The sequence below is a fragment of the Hoplias malabaricus genome, chromosome 15 (genome assembly GCF_029633855.1).
Source record: "Hoplias malabaricus isolate fHopMal1 chromosome 15, fHopMal1.hap1, whole genome shotgun sequence".
In the NCBI taxonomy this organism is placed as follows: Eukaryota; Metazoa; Chordata; class Actinopteri; order Characiformes; family Erythrinidae; genus Hoplias; species Hoplias malabaricus.
The window spans coordinates 12,504,472-12,530,715 of NC_089814.1; the positions used below are offsets into that span (position 1 = coordinate 12,504,472).

At 40.6% G+C, this 26,244-nt stretch overlaps 1 protein-coding gene across 2 annotated transcripts in view; it reads right to left on the minus strand.

Annotated features, from left to right (window-relative positions):
• Window positions 1-2,689: 2,689 nt before the first annotated feature.
• nnt (nicotinamide nucleotide transhydrogenase) overlaps window positions 2,690-26,244 on the minus strand; it is a 35,941-nt gene continuing 12,386 nt past the window's right edge. For both annotated transcript variants that reach the window (XM_066645961.1, XM_066645962.1), the window contains exons 12-22: window positions 21,253-21,363; window positions 19,296-19,441; window positions 17,942-18,137; window positions 17,216-17,449; window positions 15,264-15,424; window positions 13,920-14,099; window positions 12,865-13,024; window positions 10,220-10,301; window positions 6,649-6,767; window positions 6,413-6,528; window positions 2,690-4,339 (exon numbers count right to left, since the gene is read on the minus strand). In XM_066645961.1, the coding sequence (XP_066502058.1) occupies window positions 4,199-4,339; window positions 6,413-6,528; window positions 6,649-6,767; window positions 10,220-10,301; window positions 12,865-13,024; window positions 13,920-14,099; window positions 15,264-15,424; window positions 17,216-17,449; window positions 17,942-18,137; window positions 19,296-19,441; window positions 21,253-21,363 (1,646 nt within the window). In that variant the 3' untranslated portion in view covers window positions 2,690-4,198. The remainder of the gene's footprint in view (window positions 4,340-6,412; window positions 6,529-6,648; window positions 6,768-10,219; window positions 10,302-12,864; window positions 13,025-13,919; window positions 14,100-15,263; window positions 15,425-17,215; window positions 17,450-17,941; window positions 18,138-19,295; window positions 19,442-21,252; window positions 21,364-26,244) is intronic.

A 26,244-nucleotide genomic window follows, 5' to 3' on the forward strand; every position in this document is an offset into this window, starting at 1 on the left:
ACAGGTGTGCAGACTGCAGGAAAGACATGATCAATGAGGCTAGCTCCTTTTATCAGCTTTCAAACTGCATCTCCCGGATTACAGTAAAACCCACGTATGTCCCAGAAACTTCATCAATGACCTCCAATCTAAACTGCACCAAGGCCAGAGACACTCATTTCACACTTGAGTGACTTGGAGCAGAGATGAACTCAAGAATGCAAGACAGAGACGCTGTCCAGTGGAAGGAAGCCACATCCTGCAAGCTCTCAGAGACGAACAGTAATTTAGCCACATTTGTGGCTAAAGTGAACACAGTATGCCTCGGTCTAATCAGACATATTTCTTACGGTGTTTTCCAGCCCGAAAGTTGGAGATAGCTCGTAATGGAACCAAGCACATTCAAACCCATTACGCTGGGTTTCAGCATCAATAAAAACGCAAGAGGTTCCATCAGGCTCAATCGTTAGCACAGCCACAAAAATCTCGCAGCCCTGCTGGGAGGACTGCAGCTAGAGAGTCAAAATAAATAAAATCTGAAATGATAGCTGGGGTTTGGAAAATGAAGAAATGAGGACAATATGACTAAAGAAGCTCGGGAAATGCTGCACCAAATATTCAAAAGGAATGAAATGGCTAAGTTGCAAAAGCAAGGCCTGTTTGTTAAAAACGCTCTTAAAAACACAGAGGAACCACATGAGACATCTTGAGACATGACATCTTGAGGAACGTTTCCATAGAAAGCACTTTAATCCACAGTTTTTGTAAATAAGATGCGCGAGTATTCATTAGTTTTGTTATTTAAAGGCAACGTAGACAAATCTGGAGCATTCCTGGTCTCACAAAGAAGCGCCACATATTTTAAGGTAGAATGGTAAATCGGATTAAATAGCAAACTGAACCTTGTTCGTATTTGAAGTGAAGTGTCTGAGAAACTCATTCGCAGCTCGAGTTGTTTACTTTTATTTCATGGAAAGTTAGCAGTCAGAGTCAGGTCCCACTTAACCAGCTACAATAAAGAAACATCTTCAACTCTTTTCATGCTTTTAATGTTTGAAGGTCTCTCCACAATCCAAACGCCTCCAGATGCCATTTCTCAGCCAGTGACGCACAGCTCTGAAGCTAAACGTACTGTGGCTAAAAATGATAAATCAATCAATCCAACGTTGAAATGGCCTCATTGTTTTAAGACTCACTTCCAATGTTATCACTGACCATAGAGATGGAAGTTGAAGTTCTACAATTCCAGAGTGTTGTCCATCTCTTGCTCGGCATACTCTGAACCATGAGGTAGGCCGGTCAGGAGGTAGGCCGGGGTACGTGCGCACCACCTTCTTGTTGAAACATCAGGGTCGCATAGAAATGTGGAATTCATTTGGCTGTGTGCTGTGTATCACCGTCCTGTTGAAAAGTCCATCTTTCCCTCCCCAATTTCAGTTTCCTGGCTCCATTCACGCTCAGTCTGAAGACACGCAACGCACTCTAGTACCAATCACAAGAATTAGCCCCATATTTTGATGTTTCTGTGCTTCACTGTGGGTATATTTTGTGTCAAAGTCCGAACCTTCTGTAAAAACAAGCTGATGAGTAGTTCTGATGAGTAGTCCTGCATCATCTGACCAGAGTGCAATGTTCCTAAACCACTCTGATTTATGGAAACATTTGGGTGCAAATTTTAAAATTGCATGCTTCTTTGCTTATTCACTTTTTGACTGCTGTTCCTGCTGCTTTCAGATCTGGCCAGCTCTGCATGGAACCACTTTAATAGACTCCACTTTCCACATCTGAGAGCCACTTGCTTATTATCAAAACAATTGTATTGACAGAGGTGTTTTCTATGAACTCTGAGTGGTCTGGGTTTTTATTTTTATTCTTTTAAATGTATATTAAAAGGGATATACTCTACCCCTTTATCCACAAGTGAACACAGTTCTGGGGTCTAAACGAAATCAGGATTGAACGCAGTTGCGACTCTGTGATTGGAGAGACTCAGACAAGGAGCTGGGACTATTATAAAGTGGCTGCAGTCTACGTAAGAAGCAGCACAAAAATCACAAGTTGTAGTTTTAACTGGGTTGTTTTGTTTCAGTTTGTGGGTTTGTATGAGCTCCAGAGCTCCCAAATTAAAAGTTGACAATGCGCTGAACAAGTAATTATTCCCTTAGGATATTTCCCATTTAATTAGTTATTTATATTTTTTAAAAAGTCACTGTAGGTAAATTGCATAAAAATATGTTCCTCTCAAATGTAATGTAAATGTTCAGTTTATTATAGAACTGTACAGCTATGCTAAAGAGGGTCCAAAATCTCTTTCATTTACGAGTGCAGCAGCCACCCAGAGCACTTTCTTCACAGCCCTCATCCTTTCCCTCCAGGTGAGGTGCAGGAGGAGATATCATCACGTCTGAGTGCCACTTGTTGCAGTAGTGAAAGAGCCCCCATGATAAACTCATGCAATCCCATTGAATGGAGGAACGAACATCTCCACCCTCAACTTCACACACATATGGCCGAGAAAATACCACAGCCCCAGCAGCAGGTCACCTTGAAGATGACAATGGGCAATCACTGCCACTTGTGCAGATACTTATCAGCGTGCTTTCTAGAGATACACCACAGTGATACAAACATTAAGCTCGCGTGGCAAGACTGCGCTGCCGACATTAAATCTTCGTGCGACATCGGAGCTGAAAAGCATGCAAGCTTAAGGAACAACAATGCAGCCCAGTGGATTTCATATCTGGATGTTTATTAAGAGTGATGTTCCATGATAACCCGGAGAGAGAAACACTTCACAGTATGTCATTAACTCATTCATCTCCTAACCATGGCACAATGAAATGTCTGAAGACTTGTTCCCTTTCCCTCCCATCTTCTCCCAATTAACAGCATCGACGTTTCCAAACAAGCAAGGGCTTATCTATGTACCAGAAAGGTCCAGAAGGTCTGAGGGAGGGTGGGAGTGTGATACAAATTTCATCTTCACCCAGACAACCAGCTAGGATTTCTTATTTGTATTTTACTTTAGAATGGAATTGATTTATTGCTTGTTTCCTCTTGCCTTAACAGGAGAACTTAAAAATAAAATAAAACAAAAGAAAAAAGCCTTTGAAATGACGAAAGTGGCATCAACGGATCTCCATCCAGTGCACTGGTCCAACCTGTATTATATTAATATCTGCATAAGCAAACGTCCTACTACAATATCAACCAACAAACTGGCTCTTCTACTCTACCGCAGCTCAAGTCAGATATCAGTAGAACTGGGAAATGTGCTTTAGTCCTTGAAGGTTACAAGGACAGACTGTTTGGTCATGTTTAAAACTGTAGAGGTAGGGTTGTTGTCATGGTCTGCCACGTTGTCTGTTAAACTTGTATTTCATAACGTCCCGGTGAGTCGTGTTATTAACGACTGCCAAATGCTAGGGTATAGGGCTGTAAACAGATCTGGAATCTGGTAGGAAACATAGTATGCCATTTCTAGATTTGGACATTCATCTTGGTTAAGGGCAAAGCTTTGAAACTGAAATCCCAAGGGGCATAGCTGTTTTTGATCCTTCGAGAGCCAAATGTGCCATTTATTATGAGGTGCACTTGACTTCATATCGTCACTGGTCCTTCAAAGCCATGAGGCCTTAAGAGGTAAGTTAATGCTGAGTGGGGAAAAAAAAAAAACATTCAAATGTTCCTTCTTGCAGAAGTTCATAAACATGTTACAATACCACAGGTTGATCACATTACTGTTGTACGTTTTTTCCTCAAAAAGAAGAAGAGAAAAATTATTTTTTGCACATATCCAGAATTTCCTATGGCTTAAACTGCAACCACTTGACACTATGTTTCCTACAAACTGCCTTGCTTGCCTTAAAACAAATAATGCCTAATTTTATAAAAAGTCTAGGTTAAATAGAAAACCCAAGATGTGCTATGGTCTGAGTGATTTGCATTAATGCTTTTTTAAAATATTATTTATCTTCAATTTAGTTAATGCATGTCCGGAGTCCCAACCTAACGCCATTAAAACAAATGCTAAATAGAGATGAACTAAATCTAGAACCAAATAAGCAATCCATAAAAGAGAAGCAAATAAAGGAGCATAGAGACTGTGGTCAGGAGTGAGACATGGATGCTACTTTACGTCTAAATTTGTTCAGTGTGCACACTTTGGGTGCAGTGATTCTTCCCCCTCCTGGAGGGCTGGAACTGTAGGTACTAGTCATTAGCCTTCGCGCACTTTAGCTGACAGAGCGTCGCATGTTTTCTTGGCGTCTCCTAAAAGCATGGCCGTGTTGGGCTTGTAGAAGATGGGGTTGTCCACTGCAGCGTAGCCCACACCCAGTGATCTCTTCATCACGATGACCTGGGGGATTGAAACCACAGATTCATTTGTTTAGTCACTCATACAGACAGACAGTTTTATTCCATCCAGTTTGGTACCAGAATAACTAGGACTTGGATCAGTGATTTGTTCCATGGTCCTGTTGATCTTCTGAGTCACTCAGGTCAGCTTATGCCAAATGCCACAATACTTGTCAAAGAAATACTGTATTGCACCTGCTCTTAGTGTGGTAGACTGTGTTTGTACAATAGAGAGAGAGCGAGAGAGTGGGAGAAAAGGGCTCTCGCTTCCAGTTTCTAATGGTTATTTAAGTATCTGCCATTTAGAAAATTAAGAGTCATTAGTGTCTTGAGCGCAAGACTCAGGCTGAGCACTTCCTGGGAAAACGAGTAAGAGTGCTGCCGTGATTGGGAGCATCTGTTTGGGAAGCAGGAACCCTTTAGTAATTGAATAAGTAAAACCAGAGAGGAGAGTCCTCGCCGCTGGTCCTGCTTTGGTGTTATTCAATACGCTGAAAGATAGTTGGAACAAAATGACCCTCATCCAGGGACCTCAAATCAGCAGGCGGAGTGTTTTAATATCATCCTCCGTCCTGAAGAAGGTCTGCGGATGATCACTGGCAGCCAGGTGAAAAGGGGGGGGGAGAGGGTTCAGAGAGAGGAGAGGGAGAGAGGCACACCCAGTCCGCACAGCTTCACTGTCATGCGCCTACTCGAGCATGGCCTGACATCCCTCGGGATGGGCCCACAGCTCTGGCTTTGATACGTTATTCACCATGCAGCTGGTTCCGTTTGGGACTGAGGTTACGTACGAAGGCCCCTCTAAGCTGGGAGTAATCAGCGATCAGGGACACAGTACCAGACTCTGGGCTTGCCAGTCTACAAGATGGCCTGATACTCAACAACGCCATCGTGTCATCAGGTGTGTCACTACAACGTTAGGTTAACTGCCTAATCTACACATGGAAGATGTCTCTCACACACACGCAAACACACACGTGCACTTTGTGAGACAATTGTCGAAGCCATGACTTTGGAGCCCATGTTTACAAACAAACACTCTTTGTCTCATTAGAGATTAATGACTAAATGGATGTAACATTAGGACGAACAAAAGCTGTAAAACTGTCAGAAAAAGGTACTAAATGTGCAAATAATGTAAATAAACCTTTTAAAAGGTACAACAGTGGTTTTAAATTCCAGTGGTGTTCCCTTAAAATATACCACATTTTCTTCTCCAGATGGAGAGGTGAGGTTTTCTTTGTAGAACTGTGTAAAATCAAACATTAAAACACAAGTCCTAGAGATGAAATGGGGCTCATGCAGTCAATGTAACTCAAACGACTACAAATAGAGAATAGGATACATGTATCTTCACTTACTAAATGTACTGACGTACCATGTACTCTTAAGTGTACCACCAAAGCTAAACAGCAGAATATACCACCACTTTGACAGTTTATTTTCCCCTGGGATTATAGAAAAAGGAGAAAAAGTCATGCAACTCTGTGATTTCCCCAGACCCAGGATGTGCACTGCAGGGCTTTCCTTCACTTAGACGCTACAGTCTATATTTAAGGAAAGTTCCAGTCAGATGCACTGAAATGTCATCATTCCTAAGAGAGTGAGTCAGAGCTAATAGAAGCAGCGTGGGATCTGCATATGCTTAGGATACACCTGGACCAAAGGGAGGTGCTTCCGCTTATCCTGGGTAGGAAGCTGAAATATGGTCTATATTACACCACCCAGGGTCCTAGTAAGAGCAAAGGTAAAGCTTTTCTCATCCTTTACTTGGCTTCATCTCTAATTCTTAAAAGGAGCACCGCAGCACGAAAGCCTTTACTATGATCTTTAATATGCCAAGTTTAACATAGAAATAATCTGCTGATTTGAATAGCATTTGGGTAACATTGCTGCATCCACATCAGACAGGGGCTGTATTTGTCTTTATTATTTGTACCAGCGAGCTGGTGTGAGTGGTAATAGAGCTGTCACAATTATTACATTATAGATTTACCATACAATATATGGTATGTACATTCCTGTGTTTTTTTTCGGCTGGAGAATATCTTTAGATCTTTAGTGCTTCACCCACCTGTTTAGACTTCCAGACTTCCAGCACTGGCATACCAGCAATGATTGAGTTAGGGTCCTCCTGAGCAGCTGAGTTTACTGTATCATTGGCTCCAATGACCAAAACCAGGTCAGTCTCTGAAAACAACCAGAATCTCAGGTCAAACAGAGGTTTAACTGTTTAAACAGGGCTACGCACTCAAGGGCAGAGGACTACGACAACAATTCAACAGCAGGACCACAAGTTCAAAGCCATACCTGGGAAATCATCATTGATCTCATCCATCTCCAGAACAACATCGTACGGCACACCAGCCTCCGCCAGCAGCACGTTCAGCTGTCCAGGCATGCGTCCAGCTACAGGGTGGATGCCAAACCTACAAACAAACAGCTCATATGTACATGTGTCTAATTTTAAAAGGACTTAGTTTTAAAAGTGTGACACCAGGCACCTTCCTATAGTAAAAGTATGAGTTCTTGAATTGTTTTTAAACATCCAAGCTCAGGAGTTTCAGGGTCATGTTGTTTGGCAAAGGTTAAGGGGAACAGGAAGTAAGCTGAAGCTATATTTTTTTTAATGCTAGTGGTAGTAAAAGACTGCACTGAAGGGAAATGGCTGGAGGAAGAAGAACAGGCCCTGAGGCTGCCCAGTGCCTTTATGACCTGTCCTCACCGTAAATAATAAAAAAAAAAAACCTCATCATGGCCAAGAAGCCCAGGGCACACACACAGGAAGTGGCATGCCCAAAATTGTCTTCGCTCAGAGCACTTACTGGAAGAGTGGTCTTGTTAGAAAAATGACCATCATTAAATAGTTAGAGCCTGGGTCACCTGTCGTCTCTGATCAGTGCCTTAAACTAAAAATTTAGTTTGTTCCCACTTTCAAAACAGGTCCTTCACGGTTTCGAGCACATTCAAGGTCTTAACTTAAAAAAAAAAAAAAAAAAAAAACACACACAAAAAAGGTGAAGCAAAACACTGAAATGACATGGTATCCTTCATGAATGTGTCATCAAGTCACTATTTGTCAGGTCCTCTCAGTAAATTGAGCCATCACTTGAAGAAAAGACAGAGAAAAGGTTGCAGAGTAATCACCTAAAAGCAGACAGCTATGTAAGCAAACATCAAAAGTCTCAGACTTGGGATTTGTCAATCAGCGTCCATGGTGTGGAAGGCTTACATAAGCTGCAGCTGCAGCAAGAGCACTCCGACAGACGGTGCAGTGTCCAAGCCCGGCTCCCCTGCCCGCCAAACCAGCCTGACCTTCTGCTTTCCCCATTACCACTTCTCTACCCACAAACACACGCTGCCTTTACATTTTAAAACATTCAGCTGCTTTTTACTATGACGACTTATGGCCCATTGAAGCCTTGCACTGCCTTCCTGGCTCAGTTTAAAACTGTTTGCAAAACCAAGCAGTTTCACACAATCCAGCAGTTAAGGAAACCCACAGGTCACACTAAAGTCTCTGCATCTGTATGTCAGACAAACAGAAAGCACAAACAAGCAAGAGAGGGAGGAGGGGGCGGGGGAGGTGGGGAGAGAACAGACACACGAGTAGCCCTAACAACAGGGCAACACCCCCGGTGAATTAACCTTGAGAGGAGCGGAGGAGGGGCCAGGGGACGAAAAACGCTGCCTAATCTGTCCACTCTCCGGCCACCCATCTCCCCCTTTAATCAACTGCAAATGCCCTAATTGGCAGCAGCTGTCGGGCTCCCAGATCAAACGAAGGAAAGAAAATTACACAAGCTTCCGGCCTGCCTCTCTCCCTCTCCTCCTCCTCCTCCAAGGCCCCGCAACACTGGCAGAGCCGGACAAGGCGAGCACTGCCGAGAGCCCACACGAAGGGATGGTTCGATTGAGTCTTTTAACCGCTCTTGGAGCTGCATTTAAAGAAAAGAGGAACTTTACTCGGTCACTGCAGAGACCCTTGAGAGTATCTGCGAGAATGGTAATCTGGCGGAGAGTCATAACAAAACACTCGAACCCAGTCGAAACCTTCACAGTGAGATGAGCATGCTCGTTCAAGCCTGGAGTAGTTTCCACAAAGTAATACATGATCGCTGATCAATCACAGCCAAAAAGGTGCAATGCCAGCTGACCAGCACTTCACCCACCACATGTAAATCAGGGGCTGGCAACACACACTAACATCCTGGGACTGATTAGAGAGCATGTGTGTGTGTGCGCACCATCCCCATGGTGCAGTGTGCTGTGGGGTCCTTTAAGAAAGACACAGAGAAGACCATAATTAGTCTTTTTGCCATAATTAGTATGGTGAGACCAGTGAGGACAACCAGTGTCTAGTGGGACTAGAACAAAGGTTGAGAGCAGGAGGGAAGGAGTGAGAGAAAGCTCGGTCGCGCTCCCTCTCTTTGGGCAGTAGAACAATCATGTGTTACATGATAATGGTCATTACTGTAATGCAATATTTACATAAACTCTGACACCAATTCATTTCCGTTAATGACAAAATGCCCCATCATCTCTTTTACAGCAGTCAACAAATACAAGGCAAACAGCAGTCGGGGCTGTTTATTGTGTGCTTATGTTCGACCTCGGGCCTGAAATTCCAGTCTGATCCTGAATGTAGCCTGAGCACATTCAGTCTGAACTAGAACAAAGCCTCAGAACTTTCAGAGAACAGCTCAGTTTCCAAAAATGACCACAGTCTGAGGCGCACTACATGAAGGCTGAGTAGCATGCCATATTCCTAATTGCAAAATCTGTTACATTACCAAAGTCACTGAGCTATCATCACCTCATAAGGCATTAAAAATTAATCCATTATTAAGAATTAGGTTTCTTTTACATTGTAAAAGTATACATTCATTAATAAAAGCTTTTAAACAACGTCCAGAATATAAGGCCAAAATCTACTGCAAACTAAACTCCTCGGAGAGCGTCCTAAAACTAGAAATCATTGCATTAAACAGAGATGAACAGGCATTATTTGGCATCGAAGCAGGCTGGCTTTCTTAGACAAGCACCAACAAATTGCTAATGGATTTCAGTAAACCAAGAAGAAACCCACAGAAATTGTTCAGGCAACAGGAGCTAAAATTTACAAAGAGAAACAGTTTGTTTAAACTGAAGTAAACACAGAAATGCTGATGATCTGTTAACTAAAAATATATAATAGCTAAAAATATGAGTTTACATGGGTGAAATGTTTGTATGCTGATACTAAAGGTGATGGTTTTACACTTTTAAATCGAGTGACAACCCAACAGCTAGACCTTAGGTAAATAATCAGAGGCTCTGTTTAAATAGTTAAGTTTAAACCTGACTAGAACCCACAAATATTGAGGCGCTGATGTCTGAAACAGTCCAAACTCAACACAAACAGTTGGGCTCTGACAAATATTTCAACCTCCAGTGTGTGGTGTTAGTCTTTGTGGTTATACACATTTTCCCTCCACTCTGTTACACCCCAAGAGGAAGTGGAGGGGTGGCAGAGTTGAGCAGCTTGCACCTGTCACTCTCCATCAGCACTCTTCCTTTCCATGATGGTATAATAAAATAACAGATCTAGGAGAGAATAAACTGCACTTGAGAAACCGGGAAGTCCTACAAGCAGGCTGCTGGGAAAGGGAAACAAACAGTGGGCTGCTGCTCAACTAGGTGACCAGTACAGTGAGATGTTCAAGCTGTAATCTACATACACCAACACACTCTGGACCCCCTGTGAGACCAAGGACAGGAGGGACGCTAACGGGAATTAAAGTTTAAAAAAAAAACAAAAAAACACCAAATCGTGACTTTAAGTCTGACCCCTCAGTGAGAGCTGTTTATAGCTACTTTGTGTGTGCGTGGGTTTGTGTACCTGATTTTCTTGCCCTGCTCAGTAAGGCTCTTGACTAGGTCAGCAATGGGATACTGAGCCTTTGCCGCACACAGACCATAACCTGCAACAGAATAAACACACATTTCATTATGGTGAACAAGCACATACATTAAGAGAGGGAATTAAAGAAATATTTGGGGGGAAAAAAAACCACCGTATAAATACAGTAGCAGCCTGCTGCCAGTTTGAAAAAGCTCCAAAAAATGTCAATACTGACATTGATCACCTTGTGAATTGTGGCTATAAGAATTAAATGCTAAATTTTTATATTACATAAAACACAAGCATCAAAGCTAAAGAAAGAAAGGAATGAAGTTGCTTATCTTTGTTAATTTACTATGCATTTCTACATAACTGCACTAGCCATGATCACTTTATTAATTTGGGACTATGTATTAACAAGTGACCACTGGAAAATCTCAGCTGAAAAAACATAATATATTCATTTTAATTGCAATTAAATAGGAAAACCTTCCATCTCCTGTGCTTTTCCAGTAAGATGCATTTAAACAAAGCAACCAATACACCAGCCATTTGGCTTCATAATATCTGTTCATTTTTTTAGGACAAAAGAATCCTGCGGAACATTACTGACTCTGTTACACAGGGGCTCACTTGGACATTACTTTTCATTTTTTACTAGAGGGCTGGTAGGATAAGTCCAAGTATTGTCCAGCTCATCCAGGTAATGTCCAGTGAAGCTCTGTGTTACCGTGCATGTGTAAAAATGACTGTAAACATCTTGACTGGCCTCACTCATTTGTGTGTGTTCACAGTACTAGTCTGATCTCACAGATCTGGGCAGTTTGTTCTCTTCTCCAGCAAGCAGAACCATCCAGTAGCATTACATAAGCAGTAATTCAAAAGAACCTTCTCGTGTTGCAAAGGAACTACATGCTTGTCATTACCCTCCGAGCTTGGTGGCAATGCGTGTGACTGGGGGACTCTCGGGTAACAGGGTGGAATTTGCAAAGACTGGTAAATGAAGAGAAAATTCTGCAAAAACTTTGGTATAAAAATGTGAATAATAATAATAATAATAATAATAATAACAACACATTATATTTCCATTTTATTAAACTTAAAGTTTAGCATAAAGTCGGCAGGAGAAAATGGACCACAGTAATGGACAAAGTAAAGCACTTAGAGTTGATAGGATTTGATAGAGACTTTCAACATCTGCCACGGTCTCTACTTCAAAAACACGTCATGCAGCAGAGGGCATGTCAACTACCCACGCCCCAATACCCCTAATGATTTACTTTTTTCTTCCTTTTTTTTTATAAAACAGGCAATTCCTCAAAGGAAAACAATCGTGCCCAGAACAGCCCAGTGTCAAACAAAAAAAAGTGCTTAAATGTTTTCACAAATGTCAATCACACAAAGTGACTGTGACGGCTCCAATTATAAGAAATGTGAAAATCAAAACAAAGTTATGGCACCTGCACAAAACAAGAGTGGAATACTCAAGAAAAAAAACTGTTAGAAAAAAGCAGTAGAATGAAAGCTAGAAAGAAAGAAAAAGGGCCATTTGCTCAGCAGGGGCTGTGGACTGGGTTCAAGTAAGTGCATGGCCAGAAGACTAGAGAATTGAATGCAGCCGTCTGTGCTGTTATCACACTCATCTCCAATTCACACTAGTCTAGCTCAGGCTGGTGAGTGTATTCTGAGGCCAGGACACCTGCAGCTGTCCCGTCTCTGAACGTACACGGCGGGCTGAGCAGGCAGAGAGCTGGATGCCTCCGAGCCTGTTGGACAGCCATTTGTTTTTTTGTTTTTTTTAAAGTGCTGTCTCTGTTGTGCTTGGCATTGCAGCCTGTTTACTCTGGAGAGCAACATTTATCATAATCTAGATGTCTTTCTTTTCATATTCCCACATTTAATTGCCCAGCTTTTCCAGTCTTGGTGCCTCCAACATTTTGATCTTCCCGACCTGCTGCTGGATCATAAAACGGGACTGTAAAACAGTCTGTTGTAGAGAACAAAGCAGTCCAAAGAACATGGCCATCACTGGAGGCCATTCTGGAGGCCTTGGTGGGTTCCAAACATCATTTAGAGGAACTGGCCAGTCAGGGGAGAAAAACAGTGAGTCACCTCAGGAGTTTTGTGATGATGCACAATTCCAAATAACTGGACAACTTAATCGGCCCTAACTGTAACGTAAGGTTAAACAAAGTGAAAGCGTGTCAGAGTGATTGTTTGTGTGTGTGACGCATGTATTAAGAGAGTCGCAGACAGATAAACCTGACCTCTCCAAACTCAGCTTGCACAACATGCCTGCACCCTGCTTCTTCTAAGGGCTGAGGCACTACGCAAGGACACACATTGCACAACTATCCATCCAGGGCCTCATAAATCCTATATAAAAACAAAACCCTGGCTCCTAAGACCACCGTGGAATAGCTCAGAGTAAAAGGCCTTGCTTTGGAGGAACCCATCCTGCGCAGGCAAAAGGTTTAAAATTGCCAGTGATGTAATGGGGGTCAGCCAAGGTTAGTTAAACAGACAGAACATGATGGAATGTTTGGAAACCGTTGACAGCACACTTCAGTCCTGGTTAGGTTTGAGCAGAAGACCCTCTCGCTCTCTCCTGTAGAGTGGCTTGAAACAATGTCTGAAGTTACCTGGAACAATGATGATGTTCTGGGCCTCCTTGATCATCTCCACACTCTGGTCCACATTGACCTCCGTGTGGGTGCCTGTAATCTCCATGGGTTTGCCTGTGCCGGTGGAGGAGGTGCCGTAGCCGCCGAGGATGACGTTGGCCAGGGAGCGGTTCATGGCCTACACAGGAGCAGACCCAAACACACACACACAAGAGGCACGGTGCATACAGTTACACAGGGTTAAGAGAGACTTGACTCTCACACAGAGCTTTTCAGAGCAGTTAGAGTGCCTCTTAGTGGAACAAGGTAGAAGCAGCATGTAAGAATAAAAGTAAATCTACTACTCAACTACTCAGAGGTCCACTATATGTCACAAATGTGCACATACACTTCCATGTTAGTGAATTTGCCAATTTAAGGCACAACCATTGCTAACACAGAGTCATAAAATGTAAAACAACAAGCATTAGAAGTAGAATGTGGCAGCTGTACGCAAGCCTAGGACCACAATGTGTGGCGCCAAGCAGAAGTCTGAATCCCAAATGACCTTCTTGTTGAATGTAAACAAGTGTCAGCAACATTCTAACTAGGGCATGATCAATCATCTCGCCAAAGTTACTTAATCAATCATAATAACTGTTTATATTTCATTAAATCCTTGTGGAATATGTATTTTAATTTCTTTAGGCCTGTGCAATAAACAATTACCATATTCTGGAGCGGTGTCAAAAATTTTACTGCAGCAAATAGGGGACCAGCACCCTTTAAAAATTCTTGATTTGCAAAGATATGTAGTGTAAGGTTTCGAGTAACTTTGGTACCTTTAATAATTAATAAAGCTGTAACTTGAAAATATATAGCGACCATACACAGACACACACAACTGTAAGTACAGATAAAACAAACCCTCGTCGTATTCTAAGTGAAAGAGAGGAGTCAAGGGCCTGATCTGAGGTCAGCCTGGTCGGGTCAGGCGTACGGTAACACTGTGAGGTAGCACTCAATCACCTCTGTAAGGCCAAACTCCCCCAGGAAGCAAAGCAAAGCGAAAAGTGAGGAGGCTGGAGCCTTACCACACACATGATGTAAGATAGGATGGCTCCAGACGAGCCGATTAGGGCTCCCACAATGGTCAGCAGGTTGTTGTTAAGCAGGAAGCCTTCAGCACACAGAGCCCAACCTGAGTAGCTGTTCAGCACAGTGATGACCACAGGCATGTCCGCTCCACCGATGGCTGCTGTCAGGGTTACTCCCTACCAATTATTATCAGAGAGATGGACAGAAAGCAGAGATTAAGACAGACTGACAGACAGGGCCTGGGAATACAAAAGTATAAACTGAATAGTTAAGAAGGACAAAGTGAGGGGGAAAAACAATGCTGTAATACATTCATGATTTTAGTCACACAATTATCAAGTGTATTATGACAGATGCTTATTTTTACTTGTCTGCTGAAAAGGAACAGAAAACATAAGTTTTTTAAACACATACAAAAGAACAAGCAGATCATGATAGTAAATAAGAAAGAGCCATGCATTTTACACAGATCTGGTTGCATGGGCCTCACGTAAAGCTTGAGATGTTTGTCAAAACACCAAGTATTCATTTCAGGCTTTCTATGATATCATTCCATTATTCCAGTAGTATACACCTACCCTCAGGGGAACGGACTTAAACAAAGCCAGCTAGCTACCACACATTATGTTATAAAGTATTCCTTTAGCAGAAGAGCTGTGGACTTAAACACTTCAAATCACTATTTAAGATCTAAACTGGAGGCTGTAGGTGTTTAATTTTATGGTGATGACAGTTCAAAAGTTGGTATATAAAACTGTCATGACTTCTTGATTTATTTACAAATGGTGATACATGCAGTGAAGCCAACATTTACTGAAGCATAAGCAGAACAGCCTCTTCTTGCTGTTTCAAACTCTCATTATTATGCTTTACCCCATCGTATCACAGTGAGATCCAGTGAACACTACATGCAAAATAATAATAATTAATTAAATAAATAAATAAATAAATAATAATGATAATGCCCAGATGAAAGGAGTTGGCCTTCCTGACCTGAGCATTGCTTCTCTGGGCTGTGACAGAAATACTTAATACTTTAGTGTAGGAAAGCCTGCATTATATTAAAAAACATCTAGGTTTGCATATCAATTATTTAAAACATTTAGCAACTTTTAGGTTGACATCCTTGGGATTACAGACTGGTTACAACACTGAAACCAACGCAAACTCATTCAAGTTATTAAGAGAAGAGACTGAGGAATGCTTAGGGTTCATAAATGTACAGGTGAAATATATAAAATACATTTGCCCCTAATCATATACACAGGTCACAAAATAAATAACTAACTAAATAAATAAACCACCAAAAAGGAAGCCTTTAAATGGATTCAGTCTTTTACCATGATGGCAGACAGGGCAGAAACGGACCCCAGGCAGGTGATTCCCATGGTGTAGCTGGGGTCCATCATGTACGGGATAATGCCCCCCACACTCGCAGCCATGAGGCCAGCATTCAGAGCATGGCGGCCAGGAAGCATGAGAGGGGCAGAGTTCAGGAGACCTGCAGGCAAGGAAGAGAGATGGAGCTTTACAGATAAAGCAAGATTTAATGCAAGAATTTAAACTGAAACAGCTTCATGGATATTCTGCAGCAAGTATGGGAAAAGAGGTCAGGGCAAATAATTCGGAAACAGGAAAATACTGCCCGGAGCGTTCTTTCGTGTACAATACATTTATTGGCTTCCTGTCCCAGCACATATTCTACCATGGCTATAAAACTAATTATGTCCTAGAATAGCGGGATCAGGACAACATATGAAAGCCTTAACCTAGAAAAGCACACCATACACAATGATCTTTTGTATCTTTAGACTCTGCAGAAGCTGAATCATCTCGCCTGTGTGTTTCTAAACTTGTCAAGTTTGTGATACAGCTGGATTGGAATTACATTACCGTACTCTACTACAAGCCCTGACTGAACAGAGAAAGGCATACAAGCATAAAAATGGGAGTTGTAATCTTCTGCATCAGCACAGGCCTCCAGGTTTCAGAGTGCTGGTGGAGGAGTGGGAAAGCTCCTGGAGATAATGTGTTCCAGCTTTGGGGAACAAGTGGAAAATGACTGGGGGGTGGAGGGGACTAATTAGTGCCAAATTCTGAGAGGTTCCGCCTGGCCAAGCTTTAAACACAGGGCATGTGTGGCACTGCTGGGCCAGCCAGTCAACAAACACAGACAGAACCACCAGGTACACGGCCCCAGACTACACCCGCACCAACATGAGCTCGGGCCCAAAATATCTGTACACGAGGAACGGGAAAAATGGACTGGTAAATACCTCCGTTTTTACTGGCAGGACAGAATTTAAGCTGTGTTTTAGAGTTCTGAAGCTGTCTGTGTCTGATACTTGAATATTACAAACATGACCACAGAAGAACGCAAAATGAAGGTGGAAAAAAATGCAGCCAGTGAAGCCTTAATCAAAAATAGTACATCAGAAAACTTAAAGACTCATACAATTTTATGTATATATTTAAATCTAAATATAATAGCTTTTAAATATATATTATATATTGTTATAAATCTTTCTGGAAGAGAAAAGTCCATGCAAAATTGTTAAAGATTTGTCTACATAAGTGGAAAATTAAAAATTGTGCTGGAAGTTTAGTGGAAGTGTTAGTTCATGTCTTCACAGTCTGGCAGTCACTTGTGCATGGCATTAATACTTGGGCCAAAACTTTGAAGAATTTGTTTATCTGTGGACATTTATTTATATGTTCAGGCTATTGATTCAGTGCTATATGATATAGGCTACAATGGTATTAATTACCAAATTAATTATGGCCTTCATATTTTATACTATATATAATAATTAACTATCATCATAATAACGTGCATCTGAGAGCAAATTATTTGAATTGATCACAATTATTTACACTGAACACGATTACACAGTTGTGAGATTTCACAATACAATGTTTACAGCATGTAATAAACATTTATCATTTGCTTTATCATTGGCCAGACTGAGGCAAAGCTTTTAGTGTTGTGTGTTCATGACACGTTTAGAGGGCAGCAGTGCAGTGTTTATTTATTGGAACTTCAGATGTTTCTAGTAAATATGGACCACCATGACACAAACCAATTAGCCATTCTGACCCTTTATAATAGGTCAATACCAATGGGGGAAAAACATTAAATTAGTAATTGCAATTATTTATATTGTTTATAATTGAATTATTAACATTTTATGACTAACAGGCCTAATCATTAGATCCACTGGATTAAAGGCATACTAATCAATAACACCACTCAATGATGGCGGAGTGTCTAAATATAATGCTTTGCTCTCACCTTGCAGCTTTCCATATGCGACCAGTGACCCACTGAAAGTGACCCCACCGATGTAAGTGCCCAGGTAAGCCACAATCTTGGTGAGGTTGGCTGCAGGGTCTGTGGCAAAGTGTGGGTACTCTATCATGTACTCAGCCACACAGGTGAGAACAGCAGCCAGACCAACCAAGCTGTGGAATGCAGCTACCAGCTGCGGCAGGTCCGAAATCTGGATCTTCTTGGCAATGGCCAAACCTGCAAATGAGACAGTGCAAGAGAATTAGTCCTGCTGGGAAATGGGTCAAATCAGAGGCAGCAGGGTGCCTGTGTGCATGTTGATTTCTGTGTAGATGAGAGGTGAGGGTGGACGCTGTGTGTGTGTGTGTGTGTGTTTGTAAGGGGGCTTGTAGGAACCCGAGGCTTTAAATTAGCATCTGGAATCAAGCAGGCTTTGGTCTGCGCTGGAGCTGCTCAGGATGGTTTAAACTCTGTTCCAGCAGGTTTCCAGGAATAATTAGCAATTTAGATTAGACATGACTGCCTACAAAGAGCAGTCCCGTGCTGTGTGACTCATGACCTGATGACCATTACCTGGGCTTGGAGGCTGGTCACTGACTCACTTGCTTGTTCCCGCTTAGCCACAAACACACACTTTGGAGGGGTTGGAAAGGGTGTTCAAAGAACTTCAAAGAATGACACACGACTGTGGAAACGGACATGCACACGCACACACAAAGTTTCACTCACCGGCGGTGCCACCCACTGCCATAGCTGCAGTCATCTGACTCAAGAGCTCAGGAGTGGGTTTGAGGACCCCGAGAGTGGCAGCTATGCCTCCAGCCACACCAATCATACCCAGAGCGTTCCCCAGTCGTGCAGTGGACTGAGTTGACAGGCCACCCAGAGCTCCAACACAGCACAACCCAGAGCCCAGGTACATCATCTGCATGCACAAAGAAAAAAAGCATTATTCACTGCACAATAGATACCGATATATCTATAACATAGACAAAAATATCTATAGCAACTATGAAGCATATATCAGAGAATTAATTAAAGTTACCAGTGACAGATACCAATAAGATCTGTATAAATGTGTGTAAATTAAACATATTTCTAAAATTATATAAGTAATTGCAATGAAGAAATATATGTGATATGTTTTGTAAAAACACCTTAAGCCTCGTGACACTGTCTGATGACCTGTTTAAAATAAAGCAGTTACTTAAGCGTTCCTTTTGTTTATTAGGCTGCATTATTCAATTTCAACATCTGCTCACACTGACAAACTGTTTATCTGCACTGCCAAGACTGGACAAGTAAGCAGAGCTACCGAAAAGTGGAAATGGCTGACATATGGTTTACCATTGGGAGGGCTCACTTAATTGGATTTAATCTAAAATAGTGAGATTACTTGCCGTTGTTTGACACTGCATTACACACTTATGAATAAAGTGTACAGATATGTTTTAAAGCTTTTTGGTGCAATATTATTCAAAATTCACTGTTTGGTATTTTATGGTAAATGTTGTGTAGTATTAAAATGAATAATATAGAATGTTTACAAATGCCAACATCAAACTATATGTAAATCATCTAAACCAAAACTTCACACACTTGATGCAACAATATGCTTTTGCAGTGCATTTTTCTCGATGGAACTCAAAAATGTATTCTCGCTAGCCATTCTACAGCTACTTCATTTTAGGTTATTTTTTTGATGTTGAACCAAAAATGACATTTGTCATTATAATACTATGCAACAGTTACCTTAAATTGACAAACGAATTTTTAACTGACATTTCTACATCAGATTTAAAACCGGTTTGTACAGACATCTGTAAACAAAAATGAAGAAAAACAATGTACATATTGTATACTGAAGTGTACATATTGTTTGTACTTCTGTGCTTTAGGGTGGTTGAGATGACAACCACATATTTGCACACTGAGCTATATATACATTAACTGATAGCCATAACGCTTCCTAATTTGTTAGCTAATTAGCTTGTTAATTCCAGGGCAGAAACAAAAAGCAAATCCCTGATGTATTACAACTGTGGAGAAGGGATTTCAGTTTGAGCTCTGTGGCTGTTCTAACCTGCTCAATGTTGTAGCCACTCTGCAGCGCTACTCCGTAGCCACCCACAAACATCCCAGCTGGGAGGAGGTATAGGTAGTTATACTCTGGGGGATCTGTGGGTCGCTTGAACATGTCCAGCATCCGCTGAGTGACCAGGAAACCACCTGAGTGTGGGCACACACAACCACAAACACACCCCACAACGTAACATCAGCAGGTAATTTCCAAAGTTTAACACATTCTTCAGCAAAGACTCACTAAGCTGCTGTAAACTCATCTACATAAGTAACTGACTCATGATGTTACGAGTCTAATAAGTCATTCCACTGCTGCTGTTCATTAGACACACACACCTCCAGGTCAACAAGTAAATTTCACATCAAAACTCTTAAAAATGGTCACAGTTTTATGCAGAACTAGTTTTATAAAATGTAAAAATAATACTAAGCCCTTACAATTCAAAAGGATTAAAGAATACTTTAAAATATAGCCGTATAAAAATCTAAGAAAAAGCCCAGCAATGTTAAAGTGTTGAGGGGAAACAGTTTCTTCATGCCCATCATTAAAGAAACAGGTACTCCATAAATTCCAAGGCTTTTATTGAAAGTGAATTGGAGAGGGCATTGTTAGTTTTTCCTTGTGTGCACTTGTAACAATAAAAGATTTTAGGAGAGGAGTCAGGAAAAAGGGGAGCAAAATATCTTCATATTTCTGCTTCTGCTGGTTTATGGCTTGTGGGTTTGACTGAGGAATGAATCATTGTGTGAGCTATGGAAAGAAAGAATGCCTTTAAGCTGAAATTAAACACCTGCCTTTAGAGAAAATAAATATAGAAATTCAGACACTTTATGTGAGCTGGAACACAAACAGAACACAGATCAGACAGAGTAATAAGTTGTTATGGCTGAGCATGACAAAATATGCAGGGAAATGTCCAGTAACATGCCTCTAAATCACCAGCAGGCACTATGACCTGGGTCACTGTCCTAGCCCGCTGACTGGGCCACACAGTCACAGACAGACAGCATCAGGATGGAAGGTATGTTGGCTTTAGGATGGCATTCTGGCCACCCCCCACAAACCCCATTTGAAAGGATTTTCCCCCCCATTTCTATTTTAATGAATGGCTGGTTTTGCACAGAGCTGTGCTCGGCTGATTTATGACATGGCTGGGACTCTTTGAAGCACTATTGCCGCCCTGACATTTCCTGCATCAGGTGTGAGGTTTGCCTAAACTCTTCCACCTGGACCCATTGGAAGTGGCGGCTCTTCTCACGAACGCCCGGCTCAGGGCAGCCAAAGGCCACCAAAGGCACACAACACTCACCCACTCAACCATACCTAACTTCGGACTAAATCTTCACCCAGACAAACAGCCTCATGCTGAACTCCATTTGACTCTCTCTACTCCTAGCAATGATTTAATCCTTTATTCTTTCTTAAATTCAATTATTTACAAAATTAAATACATCTCTCATACATAAGAAATATCTGATACACCAATGAGAATGCATTCATTATTATTTTTTAATTAAGATCACTTTTTTTAATGAGATGTCCGTTTGGTCCAAAAAATGTATATTTTTCTAATAATTATATTACATAATTAATAATTAAATCAGTGGAACTGTATAAAATAATGCATAGAAGTGTTTCACATGGCTGACTAATTTGGAGAAATTTGAAATTGTGCTTTTATTTATTTATTTACCAATAGTGTAATAATTTAAATGTGATTTATTTTGTATAATCTCCTGGTATCTTTCCCCCACCCCACCATAGAAAAACAATGGTTAACCTCTCAGCTGTAATTGTAATACTTCATATGAAGACATTCTACATCAGTCTTCAGTACAGAACATGATTCAACATTCACCCAATTTTCCAAGCTTCATCTTATTTGAGGCATCTCACTTTATCATCTAAATATAATCTGAGAAAAATGTTTGAGGCTTTATGCATCTCGTTCCCTCACCTGCAATGTTGACCGAGGAGATGAATGCAGCGAGCACAGCTAAGGTCTCTGCAGTGCTGGATGGAAGGTAAGCTCCTCCCATCAGTGAGAGTCCACCAACAGCAGTTAAACCTGAAGATATCAGAACACAATTCAAGACAGGAACGATATGGAGAAAACAATTTAAATGACGGGGGGAGAGAAAGAAGAGAATAAAAATAAATAAAAACAAACCCATATGAAGCGTCACTTTTCATTAAAACAACACAAAAGGACAAGGAGTCGGACTGTTGGAGAATTGTTCTACCATTTTGTTGTTCGTGACAACTTTACAGTTCTTCTCAAAAACCATATCATTCCACCACTGTTTGCTTATGACACTGCAGGTAAACATTAATTTGGCACAAAAAATTAATAATAAATAAATAAATTAGATTAGATTACTTTTAAAGGGGATATATTATAAACAATTTACTTTATCCATTACATCAGCACATTAAGTTGGGGATCTGCAGCGCAAAACAACCCAATCATTTATTTAGACTTTTGACTTGCCTAATCAAAAAAAAAAAAAAATTATAAAAAATTAGTGGTTCTAATTTTTTGCTGCTAAAGCCAGGTTTATGAGACGGCAAAAACAAGATTTAAAAGCATAAAATTTGCACAAGTAGTGTGGATTAAATATACAGATTAAAAATGAGAATGGAGAAGACAGAAATCAAGGGAAATCTAAAAAGCAAAGCTTCCTTTCATTATCCCCTCACTCCCGGACTTCACATTGATCTCAGCTGTGGCTGATTCCGCTTCAAAAGAACAGGCATTGAAACCAGCCATGGGTTTCAATGACAGGGGAGAACTTTGTGTTGTATGATCCTTGTAATATTTTGACAAATGCATTACACAGACAATTGAATAAGCCCAAAGAGAACCATGTTAACGTTGGGGAAAAATATTCCAATATGACAATATTTGACCTGTATACCACTAAATCCCATTCTGAAGAATGTTGTGATAATAAATGTACATGAAATTCCAAATGTTTCCATTTAACAAGTCATTGGGCTGAAAACAAGATGAGCTCTGAAATGCTTTACATACCAACTAGAACAAGATGATACCAAAACAACTACTAGTAATAGAGTAGGAAGGGGGTGAAAAAACCCACACACACACCATACTGGCATGTTTGATACAAAAATCAGGGATTCTAACCTTTCTTTATCTGTGTACTTTGCAGAATCATAATACACGAGTCATACACTCAGTGCATTTAAAATAAATGTGAAAATCTACAACACTCACTTTGCTGCATGTCTGCAACCAAATCACATCTATGACATTATTCCCTCTCATGATGTACTGCTTTAGAACTGTTTCATGCATTCATTTGTTGAACTGAGTGCTCACTCTTGGAATGTCATTCTAAGACAATCCATTTTCTTCAAAACAAATTAAGTCTAATTCATTCTGAGCAACCTAAGTGGGACACTATTGGGAGCGCTCCTGGGAACTCTGATAGCCATCACCTCTTTAATCGCTTTCAAATGCTTCTGTGGTTGGGACTGCTGACTGACCAAACCTAAGGTGGCCTTGATGGTTAGAGCTCTCCTAAGTCAATGAAGTGTGCAATGGTTGCTGAGCATTTCCTCTCACTTTGTAATTCCAATTGATCGCAGACCCGCGCATAGTACACGAGTGCACGCTACCTCTATATTGCAGGAAACAGTGCAGACAATCTCCAAACCTAGTCAGAGCCACATTCATATTTACATACGCACACTTGCCTCTGGATATCTGGAATAAAACCTTTGATGAAAGTGAAATATTCCTAAAAGGAGGGGGGGGGGACCCAGATTGGAAGATGCCCTAGCCTCAGCCGCTGGATGATGTTACCTTCGCAAACATCTAAGGCACTATTCATGTATCACTAGCTTAAGCAATCAAGCCACTACAGTCTGGCTACTTCACAATCATAAAGATTACACATACTCTGAAATATCCAAAGACCTGAAACTCATCCCACTAGAATCTTTGGATCAGACTATGTTCAAAAGGTCATTTCAAGGCCTGACACTGGGTCGACACCAAGACATTGGGTCATTCTGATTCACCAGTTTCAGGTAGATTAAAGGGCTTTAAAGGAACTCTATTCCACCAGATGCCATTTCAAAAGAAACTATGCTTTTCAGTCTCTGACACGTTACTCTTACACTTTTAAGAATGAAAAATTCCATATTAATGTCCTAATGTCTCCATCAGCTCAGTTCAAGCTTTATTACCTTTGGCACCGCAATAAGCAAATTCCAGCTTACACCATTTCCAGGTCTGAGAGAGAGACACATTTGACGAAGTGTCAGATGTGCAAGGAAAACACCTCAGAAAGGAGGGAAAATGTCAGGCAGCTGCTCCAGAGGGCTAATAAGTCATTTCACAGGAGCTGTGCAGTAGGTCGAGGAAGCTAATTGCCTCAGTGAATGCCCGCGTAGTCTCATTCAGCAGTTTACTGCTCTGACAATGTTAAGGACTCTTTAATGTGGACCACCAAGGACTTGTTAAAAGAATGAAATGTTTCCGAGTCTCTCAGCTCGCCGAGAAAAATGAGTAAAGAGCTTAACGCAGCATCTTGGCTGTGGCTGGCTGCAGGAGACATCCTCTGCCATATAATCACCCTCTTTCTCCACGTAATCACGTCTGCTGAAGCTTCTGTTCTCACCACATAACGAACAACTAAACATTCTGCTCAAGAGGCAGCCCAGTTGGACAGGCATGTCAGGGTGGAAAAAAAATAAATTAAAATTAATGAGGCATTCCAAGTTAATCATAACATATTATATACTCTTAAAAAGTGGCCATGTTTTTCTTTGTTCATGAAACATGACTAATTCACACCAAGACAGGACATTCCAGTCTTGCCAATGGGGAAATAGAAAGGGGTGAAACAGAAATGTAAGAAGGGGGGTTGGGGCCAATGATCATTCCCAATTGTCTTTCCAAAGAGCTTTTTCTTGCTCACTGAATGCACCAAGATATAACGATATAATGCCTACAGCTATATAAAGATATATGCCTACAAATAAGCAAGAAAAAGAAAACAAATGTTGTACACAAGGGCTGCGACACATCGTATCATATGCAAAAAAATCAATATAATTTTTAATCTGCTAAAATCCATATCAAGACAATAGCAATATTCTGACTTGTTGGTAATAAAAATAACTTTATAAGATTCAGAAGTTTTCTCATCATTTTCTAGCAGTCCCCTGTGCTTGCGTACTCAAAACCAGTCTAATGTGTTTATGAAGCCCCTGTGCCATGATTAAAAAAATCAAATCAATGATTAAAAAAGTGTGTCTTTCTCTCTCTCTGCTCATAGCAGAGGTATCTACAGCGTTGGCCATTTATATGGATGAACCTTAATAAAATGAGAATGGTTGGTAATATTCACTTCAAGTTTGTGGCACATTAGTATATGGGAGGGGGTAAACTTTTCAAGATGTGTGGTGACCATAGCGGCCATTTTGGATCCAACTTTTGTTTTTTTCAATGGGAAGAGGGTCATGTGACACAAACTTATTGGGAATTTCACAAAACAATAGTGTTTGGTTTTAACGTAACTTTATTCTTTCATTAGTTATTTACAAGTTTCTGACCACTTATAAAATATGTTCAAAGTGCTGCTCATTGTGTTGGATTGTCAATGCAACCTCTTCTCCCACTCTTCACACACTGATAGCAACACCACAGGAGAAATGCTAGCACAGGCTTCCAGTATCCGTAGTTTCACCATTGTTTTTCTTGTGAAATTCCCAATAAGTTTGATGTGTCACATGACCCTCTTCCCATTGAAAAAACAAAAGTTAGATCCAAAATGGCAGACTTCAAAATGGCCGCCATGGTCACCACCCATCTTGAAAAGTTTCCCCACTCCCATATACTAATGTGCCACAAACAGGAAGTCAATACCACCAACCATTCCCATTTTATTAAGGTGTATCCATATAAATGGCCCACCCTGTAGAGTGTTTTATACAACGTAGAGAACTTCAAATGTTGAATAGCACGACATGAAATGAGGATTTTGCTATTTTTCTGCTTCATAGGTGGGTAATATTTGCTTATGTTTGCTGTCTCAGGTCACTTAATGTGGAAATTAATGATGCACAATATATTGGCGGCCAATATTATTAGTTATTGTTATCAGTCCACTATTGGAAATTTAGCTGATATTACAATGATAACTTGGCACCTTTTGTGCTTGCACTGTAAATACACAACTATGTCTGCCGTGTGGACATCTGAAATAAATTCAGCATCTGAATTTATTACTGAAACATGATGATAAACAAGTACAAACATTTGCGTAAACACACTCTCCCCCTCACTCGCTCTGAGCCACTTTATGTCACTCTTTCCATAACAAACCTGGTGCTGCACTATTAAGCCCCACTCTAGAAACCATTAATTTAATTAACCAGCAGTAATACTACAACTAATAAACTTATAAGATGAATTTTAAAAAAAGTACAGAAAGGTACAAATACTGAAGAAAAGGCATGTCATATGACAACCTATGATAAGAGGTGCTACAAAACTAAACTAAAGTTAGAAATGAGTTTCTGTGGTAATTCAGAGTGAATAAAAACACACCATTTCACCTTTAAAACGCAGAGCTTCTGACTGTAAAGAACCAGAGAGAACTGTGATTGACCACAGTCACAGACATTCTTTTTAAATATATTTTTGTACCATTGTTTAAGTTTGCTGTTTATATGCATGTAATACATTTTCTGCACTTTACTTTTGTGGTGATTTCTTTGTTACACTATTTATTTTGTACAAAATCATAATCTTAGTAAATTACTGTTGTTTACAATATAACCAAATATTTACAGATTTCTATTGTATTAACACAATGATTAAAATTGTTATATTTCAATCAAATAAAATTTTAACATTCATTTTGTTACAATAGTATGATCCTGAAATATTAATTTGATATTTTAAGTGCATATA